A 10,365-nucleotide genomic window follows, 5' to 3' on the forward strand; every position below is an offset into this window, starting at 1 on the left:
AGAGTTCAGATTGTTCAGAGTCTGTCTGATGACCTAGCAACAGGAGCTGGCAGAGTTCCTAGTCCATGTCAGAGCTCCTGATTGTGCAGAGTCGGCCTGAGGACCTAGCAAGAGTCACTCAGAGTTCTAGTGATGTCAGAATTCCTGATCCTGCAGAGTCTGCATGAGGGCCTAGCAACAGTCTATGTCAGTGGTCCTGATCATGCCAGCCAATGAGGGATGACCACACAAGCCTGCTAATCTAACACTCCTCGTCCAAATGGTGTCATGTCTAATGATGAAAAGGGATGCTCCACAATTGTCAGAGGGGCAAGGAGAGCCTGAAAGGGGAGCATACACATATCTTACTGAAATGGAGATGGCACATAATGTTGAAATGGCCGCTCACTGTTGTATGGTTTTCTATGGCACCTATGGTGTCTTCAAAAGCCCAAAACATCCTCCAGGCAGAGTACTTCAAACTGACCAAACACAAGTTGACTGCTCTGTCTAATAAATCCTCTTTTATAATGTATGTTGTATCCATCTAGCTTCCTGAGAATCCAAACAATGTGGCCTCTGCCAGCCGACATTTACACAACACTGTACCATGAATGCTTTCATTTAAATTGATGTGAATACAAATGACCAAAATACAAAAGCTACAAAACTTTTGTAGTGAGGTCCTCAAAGAGGTTTCAAAAGAGTTCTTTGTCTGAGGACTTATAGGAGGGCTCATGTCAGAAACTGGATAAAGATGGTGTTTTTTCTCTTGAAGTTGGTTAATTTTCTCAACATTCTGTGGATCAAGAAAAATAGTACCCAGATTGTAATGTGATTCCATACATGCCTTTCAGAGGGTCCTTATGAAATTTCTTTATTACTTGATTTCCTGTGGGCTGAGTCAAGATTATAAGTATACATAGTCAAATGCCTTTGAGTTTGTGCACTCTTAACAAATGACATGTAATTTAAAATAGCAGTTAAAATTGATGGATTCAGAAGATTGACCATAATCATTGACATATCAAATTAAATTTTCTGTTTGAAATTGTTATTTGTTGAAACCCAAATAAGAATATTGAGTCCTTGAATATGGACTTGTGAGCTACTCTAAATAAGTTTTTTAATGTGGATAAAAGTCTCATATGTAGACACTAGCTTTCAATATATTTATTTTGAATATTTAATCTGGAGTTAAAATGAGTCTCGTCCAGAAACTGCCCACTGTGGGTAAGTAGCTTACAGAATAGGGAACAGTAGACAAAGGATAACATTGGCATTTGAAAATAAAATACAGGGTTAGAGTGTTGAATTAGCAATGTGAGAGGAAAATGAGATGTCCATTGATGAATTAAACAACATATTGAATGTATGAGGGATAGTTAAGAAAATCTACCATCATTAAACCACAAAATTCATTCAGTTAATGGACATAGTTGTACACAACAGAGAAGAAAGTGTAGTAGATAAACATCTACTGAAATTTTATGCAGAAGTGGGGTGTCTGTGGGAAGGAAGGTAAGTAGATATTGACCCCAAACTAATCATAATTGAAGAAAGTTGATAGACACTCATGGATTGCTAGATAACATCACACTAGAAGGTGTAAAACATTACTTAAGAGTAGGAAGGAAATCAGTGGTCTTACTTAGCACTTGATCCTGAATGCTACTACAGTCGACCCCTGACAAGATGCCCTCAGTTTTGAATATTTGAATTTTATCATATAATTTTTACTATAGAAAAATATAGTTTTCTAATTGGATTTGAGGCCAGTTCTGCAGGAATATATACATGTCAGGTTGTGTAATCCTCGGCTAAAGCTCATTACTTGGAGGTATTAGACCCTAGGTACAACCCATGACTCCTGTTTTGAATATTTTACTCCAATCCATTTAATTGTCATGGTTACAAGACCTTTCATCATGTGTTTATGGAACACACATCGTGTTTTATTGGATCCAATCAGATGGCTTTATTCCATTAGTGCTAGGCACTAAGCCTTCAAATTGACTTATATTTTGATTTAAACTCTTTATAAATCAGCAGTTTTAAGTTTGGAAGTTCATTTGATATGAACTTCACAGTCAACACACACCACCACACACACACACACAATTTTCCATGTAAATATTGAAGTGCAGCCAATATTGTGCATGGCTCAGTTAGTCAGAAAATTTGTTTCAATTAAAATGTGACATAAGACCAATAAGATTGTCCAGTGTGTAAAGTTTGGATTTTTGTTTGTTTGTTTGTTTGTTTGTTTTGAGACAGGGTTTCTCTGTGATGTTTTGGTGCCTGTCCTGGATCTCACTCTGTAGACCAGGCTGGCATTGAACTCACAGAGATCCTCCTGGCTCTGCCTCCCAAGTGCTGGGATTAAAGGCATGTGCCAACACTGCCAGCAAAGCTTTGGATTTTTAAGTTTGACAATCTGATTTTGAATGCCTAGCACCCAGATGAAGGTGGATAGGAGGAACTCAAACCCAGATTTTATGCTTGTACTGCACACAAACACCTTAATATAGATGCACACAAAGACTGTACAAACATTGCCATTCACACACACTCTATACACACATTCATACAAGAAATGAGTCCCATACTGAAGATCTAAATAACGCAGTAGAATTTTTAAAAAGTTTATGCCAGAAGATGAAATTTATTCACTGATTCACAGAGCAAGAAAATTCCACTAAACAGGGCAAGGGAAGAAACTTGAAGAAAGAACAGTGTGATGAATCTGAACACCACGAGAAAGGTGAATGCACAATTGGGAAAGAAAGATGGGTCCACCTTCAAATTTGTGAATTAGATGCCATGGACAGATATGTAGCAAGTTGTCTCAATCTTGTAACCTGTGTAATTTGAAACATCAATGGAAATATATTAAATGGAATGAATACAGTAGGTTTTATGGAACATGTAGAAATGCATGTTTGAGAGATGAGGTGCAGAATGAAGGAATTCTTAAGCAGAAATTTGATCATAGGTACTAGATTAAAGATAAGTGAGTGGATTTAATATTTGCATGATTCTAAGTATTTTATAGATCAGAAACCTTATTTTTCAAGTACTAGAGTTTACATTTTTTACATTGTAAACAATAAAATTTAGTATAGAAAAATATATATGAAAGTTTGACAGATTCAAATCCCCTAGATTTTGAATTAAGTCTAGCCAGTTTAGCATATTCAACACTTAAGCAGATATATTCATCATATTAATGATTCATAGCTTCACTATATTTATTTACATTGCCTGGAACAGAAATGATTGTTTCACTTTCTGTTTGAATCCCATACATAATAAATAAAAAATACTATACAACTCTACAGACTGTAAAACACATAGGGATATTTTTAAAAATAATTTCAGTCACTCTTTATGATATATCAAAATTTGAAAGTTGTTTCTTTATTTTGTGTTATTTTAAAAGTTTTCAAAATGTATTTTGATTCTTATCTCCAGGTATAATTTTTTAAATTAAATTATTGATTTTTTCTTCATAAACTATGCTAGTTTCAATAGAAAAAGAATTTTATTCAATTTTAACTCACCAAATCAGGATCTTCATTGAGGACAGGTATCTGTGAAGGATAGAATATACCAAGTGAAAATGTGATTCATTTACTCATTAATTTTAATTTCAATTTTTAAGAACTGGAAATTGAAATCAAGATCTTTTGTGATTTTTCTATTATTTCTTATCAATTTTTTCTAGTAACAAAACACAGTTATTTACCATTTTTGATGATGTCTCGTATATTTTTTATTGGGATTCCATTTATTTCAGTCACTGCCACATAGAAGTACCATAATTCTTTACTGAGACTGGTTTCCTTTGCTCCATTAAAGAGAAGTGTAAAAAATGTCCATTAGAAATATGACATCCTGATGTAAGGATTCCTCAAATTTTGTTTTCTATATAACTTTATTGATTATTAAATGTCATTTCTTGAATATTTTCTTCTGTAGATTTGAATCAAATACACATTGCTGCTACATCTTCTCATATCCACTACCCATTATTTTCTACTCAATCAACACACACACACACACACACACACACACACACACACACACACTTCTTTTTTTAACCTATCAACTCTGATTTGTGCTGATGGTATTTTGATGACTGTGCAGCTTTCCACTTCAGAATGGTTCACATATCAGAGTTTTCATTAATCATTTCCTTCTAGAGTCTTCTTGCAAAGCACCAATGCCAATCTCTAATTTGATATCTAGTGATGTAATTTTTCTAAAGATTCTTCAAATAATGATATTTTACTTTGTCTAATTATATATGGAGACTAAATCAGCATTCTGAGTACACCAAGGTACTTCACAATAAATGGACTTATATCTGATAGATAGTTTATATTCATTATCATAAGTATAGTTTATTTTCCAATAAATTTGATGTCAAAATAAAGTCTTTGGTTTGGTGAAGATATTTCTTTATTTCTCCCCAGGCATGGTGTGACACACAAAACTTTGGTAGTGAAAACTGATGTCTTATATATGTGATGCTTGCCACTCTTTTCATAGACATTTCTGACTGAAATAGAGGTATGTAAACTTAGTAGGATTCTATGTACCCCAAAATGTGGTCCTGTACATATCTGAAGAGAGACTTCCTGCCAAGTAATGCTGATTCTTGAAAACAGGTGTTAAATATTTTCTTATAAAAAGGCAGGCTAAACATGTTCATAACCATCTAAAATTAGATATTACACTTACAGAATGCTGCACACAAATTTCCATTTTTTCCATTCTTTTCAACAAAGTTGATGCGCATGATGACTGTGGTATTTGAAACAGGATATAATTCAAATAACAAGACACCTGAGACTGAGAAGAAATATTTCATTTGGACTACATACCATGAACGTATTCTGTTCTTTACTTTGATTTGGTTATTTGTGTTTGTGTATGCATAAAGTAGGAATTCTACCATCAAAAACTGAATAAATAAATAAATAAATTTTTAAAATTCATTGTAGTTTCTGAATTGTCAGTGACAGTCATTACTATCTTGTGATTATGAATATTCTATGAAAATTAAATAAAATTCAAGATATTCATTCTAACATTTAAATTATTTAGAAATTTGGTAATAAAAATAATTATTATGATTTGTGAAATAAGTATATGTGTGTGTCACAAAATTCTACTTTAATGTACATTTTATGTGATAAATAAAAACTGAAAAACACAAATGTTAGTATATTATTTGAATAAATAAATATTCCTAAAATAAAAGTTTATGCATTTTTTATATTTCCCTAAAAAGCATGATACCTAATGTGTAATTTTAACTTTCTATATAAGACTTTTTACAAATATTTAACAAAGTATAGTACTGAAATTCTATAATTGTCCAACAAAATATGTAGGATCATTTTTTTCTATTCTCATCAAATTCAGGTGATTTAACCCAATCAGAGGTTTTATAATTTTCATAAACCACTTGCTACATTTTCAGACTGGCATGAATGCCAAACACTGACTTTCTTACTGTATCATCAGGCAAAATATTTTATTTAGTTTTCTTCATGCAAAAACTATCTTATCCTATACTAGAAAACTCTCAGTTACCAAGATTGTCCATATAATCAACTGACAATAATTTCACTAAACTTCATACATTTTTCATTGTTTCTGTTTCAAACACTTGTAAAATGTATTCTAGAATGACTTATCCACTTAAGATGGACAGAATGTGTAAACGTTCCCACTTGGTTCATGGGTTGTGATGTCTGTGGAAATTTAGGATGAGGAGCCAAAATGACGTAGAAGGATCATTAGCAGAATAGATTTGATATTTTACAAACCTCTGGTTCCATTTTTTTCTCTCTGAACCCAGTTTTCTGTTAGAGTAGAAAATTCATCAGGGATTATCAAGTATTCTCTCATAAATATTTTCACTCTGGTTTCTGCTCTGAAACAATCTCGAATTATCTGAAACAATGATGCAAATATCAACCTCTTCTGAATCAGTTTACTTTCTAAAATAGTTTGTTAAAGCTACTACAGTGTTAAGTACTATGAGTGTGAATTTAATGCACTGTATATATATTTAGTCACCTGAAAGCATAAGATACTCACATGATGGTCTTACGATGAAAGTAATAAATTTACGAAGCAGAAGTGTGTAGAGTTGGCATCCTTCCTTTTGCCTAAACACAAAATAACAATAACTCTATTTTCATCAGGTGACATTGCATATACATCTTTTGGCTTCAACACACAGATAACTTGCAATACTTTTTATCCACTATGAAGAATGGATAATTCTACTAAAGTGTTCACACCTGCTCCACAAATCGTCCTTCTGTGACCAATTTACAAGTTTTATATATTTGTGAACTGAGACACTGATATATATGTGTGTGTGTGTGTGTGTGTGTGTGTGTGTGTGTGTGTGTGGTGTGTCTGTGTGTGTATACATACACACACACACACATCCTTTGGACTTAGACTTGCTGACTTGCCACACACTAACACCTAGATAATACAGATCTTTTGATTCCTGTGTTGATACATACCCCAGCAGGTATTGGAAGGGCAGGTGTACACATAATGGTGGGGATAGAAAATCTGTTCCTGGGATGTATGTATACCATATGAATATCTCAGTCATTCTTTCCTAAGCATGTTACTCTGTCACTATTATAAAATCTACTAATTCTCCAAAATCACCTTTGACTCTTTAGAAAGTAGTTTCCATCATGACCCATGGTGTTACAATACGACATCGACATCATCTTCACATTTACAAATGTAGGGTTATTGCCATGGTCCAGGCTCAGCTCAAGCTGAGGTACTGAGTTAGGGAAGGGGTGTGGGCACAGGGAACCTTTTTGACCACCAAGTAGATTGCATTCTAGTGGTCCCAAACAGCTCAAGCCATCTTTATTTATTCTTGCCTAGAGTCTTTCTTACCAGGGTTCCATGCACAGCTCTATCATTGGCTTCTATTTTTGACTTTAAGAAATATATCACAACTTAAGGAATACATCGTGATCATTATGGAAGCTCCAATTTCTCCCCTTTGTTCTTTTCCAAATAGACCTCCCATGCCCTGAATAAACTTATTCTAGATATAGAAATCAGCATTTTGAAGGCTGAACTAAATATCGAGACTGACACATCCTAGTCTACAGCCAGTATGTGATGAACCACTTTCCCACATTGGTATCTCAATGAATTTCATTGCATTTGACTGCATTCTCGATAACATATCAGCACAACATGACCTGTGTTGATATGATATATATATATATATATGTATATATATTATATGATTATTAACCATCTGACATCATTGACTTATTTTCACACAATGTCAAGGAAATTGGGGCCATGCACTACTTATTAATATTCAGTATTTTGCTTCTTGTATCTGAATGAATGTAGCTTACCTGATATAAAATGTGATGGACACTTCATCATAATTATTGTGTTGTAGAATATGACGTACATGAATTCTTAGTGGTCCATTTTCCTCTATTAATTTTAAATCATCAGCTGCTAAGTAGAGGGTTTGATATTTTTCTAAAAGCTGAAAAAGAATATGCACTCTGAAAACTCAGTTAAATATTGTACTTCCAGTTTCAATGTCCATTAAAATATTTAGTAGATATTCCTTTGTGATATACTTATCAGAGATACGTGTGTAAGCCATGTCATTTCCTATTTCTAAATACTACAACCCTGAAATATGAAACAACTTTGAGCTTCCATGCATAAACTATATTATGAAAAAATTGAAGAAATTTGTGTTGCAAATAGTGTGCACATATATACTGCTTTCCAAACTTAGACTGAACAGACATGCTTTGTATCTTTTAAGTACTGAAACAACAACAACAAAAAAGATTTCTTAGCTGGGTGATGGTGGCGCAGGCCTTTAATCCCAGCACTCGAGAGGCAGAGCCAGGTGGATCTCTGTAGTTTGAGGCCAGCCTGTGCTACACAGCAAGATCCATGTCAGGCACCAAAACTACACAGAGAAATCTGGTGTTGAAAAACCAAAAAGAAAAAAAAACGATTTCTTAGACTACCCTTGACTTTCTAATCACAGGTAAAGATGTTGTGAATGGAACACCAAAATCATTGAAGAAAGTTCAAGTATTGACAAATGGTATCTCCCCAAAAAATTCAATTAAAGAAAATCCCTAGTAGGATGGAGAGTCAGAAAAACCAGAGAGAAACTATTTTTCAGGAACACTCCTCCAACAGACTAGTTTCTGTAATTTACAAAGAACTAAAAGATTAAGAATTAAAAACATAAAATCTGATTAATATGGCCTCATAAAGGGGGATAGGAGGGAGGAAATTTTGAGGTCAATGTATTCATATCTCATGACAAAAAAGTATTAAATGCCAATAATGAAGGAAAATTGTATGGGGTTATTAAATTGAACAGACATTCTTCCAAAGAAGAGAGCTTTATATCCATAACCATAAGAGAAAGGTTGATTAAAATTTTAATATTCCATCTTTTTCCAGTTTGGAGGACATGGTCAGAGATAAGACTGGTGAAAAATGTTAGGAGGGCTGAGTCCAAAGGGAACATATGTCCACAGCTACTAGGCATGCAATGGGTGAAACGTGAAAAGTTATATGGCACAAAGTGAATTAGGTTCAGGAAAACAAAATCACACTTCCATTAACCTATTGACAGTGTACTAGCAAATGACTCAAAAGTAAACAATCACATTTTTATTACAAGTATTTCTCCATAAATAAATTTTATTTACTGTAAGTTTTGAGACAAAATGTCATTCCTGCACAGGAACCTACACATTATACCTACCCTTATTAAAATACATTTCTTTTATAACACATTTCTATGTTCTTAAATTTATGATTGTTTTTTAAGGAAATCCAAAAGAAAGTCTTGCTACAGACAGACTTCAGCAATATTACACTAATTAAAATGGCTATTCAAACTTAAAAGTCATTTTTGTGGAGAAGGAGTAATTGAATTCATATTTATTTGAATAATTCTATATAAGCCTTGTGCTCTATTTTTTAAAAATTATGAAATGCATGCTATCACAATGTCTTTCATGTATAACCATACATATACACAAACCATATATTTGTACTGAATTATTAAAATCTCAAGCATTGTTAAAACTAGAAGACATTAAATCCATTTTCTCTGATGGATAGAATTACTGTGAATACAACTGCAGCTTTAGACTGATTGATAAGGATTGCTGCACTGTCTACGACAATATTGCAAGTTGCTCTGCTTTAGGAAAAATAATTTAACCAATATTAAGTACCTCTTCTGTGCAAGCAAAGCCGATGACAGCAGTTAACAGAAGAATCTTCATTTTTCTATGTCTCGGTTTCCAGCTTCTTGAGAAATGATCCGTATTTCAGTTGTTACAGAGGATATCAACTAAAACACTTTCCATCTGTTTCCTTCATGGGTCGAATGCAATATAAAGTGTGGTTCATTTTGGAAGCTTGTTTATTTGTCAGAGTGTCCTGTTTGGCAGTCAGTCCAGGACTTAGATTGACACTGTTACATTTTGTCAATGACTTTTTCATTCAGGGAAGTCTGGTGTGATGTGACTTATTGTCAAATACACAAGGAAACACATTATATAACTTTGAAGGACAATGATGAGACTGTACTCTTGGATCCTCTGCTATATAAAGGAGATGGAGTTTCAAACTTCACTTTTTAAATTGCCAATTTATGTTATTATTTGCATCATTAGAAATTCATAGGTTCTGAGCAATAACCTATGATATTCACTCTGCTATTGGACCTAATGGTGAACTGAATGTTCCAAAGGGGGAAAATTCTACCATGATTTCTAAGATTGTCTAAAGAGGCCAATTTTAATGAGTTAGAGCTTGTTACTTTGTAAACAATGAAGATGACAATTTTCATATGCACATTTTAACGCTATCACAGATGCATAGCAGAGAACTTACGTGCCTTGATGAAGCACACATCACTGATTCCCTCATCTGCTCTGTGACCTTTCTGTGGTCAAAAATCATCTGGAGTTTAACATTAAGGAATATGAATTTTACTTTATACAATGGAAATATACTAAATATATTAATATATTTAATTAGGATGGCTTATTTACATTTTTCATCATGGTGGGGAGCATGCCAGCCTGCAGACCATCATGGTGCTTGAAAGGAAGCTGAGAGTCCTGTGTCTTGGAGGCAACAGGAAGTCTAACCACTCAGCCATCTTTCCATACCTGGTTCTAATTTTATGGACATTTTCAGGCACCCAGATAGGCCATGTGGTTTTGTGCTTAGAATATTTCCTTACCTCATAATCTGAGGGTGAAGTGCAGCTTAAAATTAGCTGGGGAATCGACCTTGCAGGTTTGA

The 10,365-nt window shown here is 33.8% G+C and overlaps 1 protein-coding gene and 1 long non-coding RNA gene across 2 annotated transcripts; both read right to left on the minus strand.

Annotated features, from left to right (window-relative positions):
• Positions 1 to 2,624: 2,624 nt before the first annotated feature.
• Positions 2,625 to 3,600, minus strand: LOC119087133. The gene is made up of 2 exons (XR_005090576.1): positions 3,543 to 3,600; positions 2,625 to 2,840 (listed from the first exon to the last, which is right to left on the minus strand). It is a non-coding gene; the product is annotated as an uncharacterized LOC119087133 (long non-coding RNA).
• Positions 3,601 to 6,064: 2,464 nt separating this feature from the next.
• Positions 6,065 to 9,650, minus strand: LOC119087130 (aphrodisin-like). Its single transcript, XM_037201771.1, has 3 exons — positions 9,285 to 9,650; positions 7,410 to 7,549; positions 6,065 to 6,164 (listed from the first exon to the last, which is right to left on the minus strand). The coding sequence occupies exons 1-3, from the start codon at positions 9,333 to 9,335 to the stop codon at positions 6,065 to 6,067; spliced, it is 291 nt and encodes a 96-aa protein (XP_037057666.1). The 5' UTR covers positions 9,336 to 9,650.
• Between the last annotated feature and the right edge of the window lie 715 nt (positions 9,651 to 10,365).

Source organism: Peromyscus leucopus, unplaced genomic scaffold (genome assembly GCF_004664715.2).
Source record: "Peromyscus leucopus breed LL Stock unplaced genomic scaffold, UCI_PerLeu_2.1 scaffold_1361, whole genome shotgun sequence".
NCBI classification, from domain to species: domain Eukaryota; kingdom Metazoa; phylum Chordata; class Mammalia; order Rodentia; family Cricetidae; genus Peromyscus; species Peromyscus leucopus.

What these genes read in the sequence shown, in the direction of transcription:
- LOC119087130 (XM_037201771.1), bottom strand. Translation starts at nt 9,335, where the DNA reads ATGAAGATTCTTCTGTTAACTGCTGTCATCGGCTTTGCTTGCACAGAA. An exon ending in GCTTTGCTTGCACAGAAGAG is followed by an intron (nt 7,550 to 9,284) that starts GTACTTAATATT and finishes ATTCTTTTTCAG; the next exon opens with CTTTTAGAAAAATATCAAAC. An exon ending in TCCATCACATTTTATATCAG is followed by an intron (nt 6,165 to 7,409) that starts GTAAGCTACATT and finishes TTTTGTGTTTAG; the next exon opens with GCAAAAGGAAGGATGCCAAC.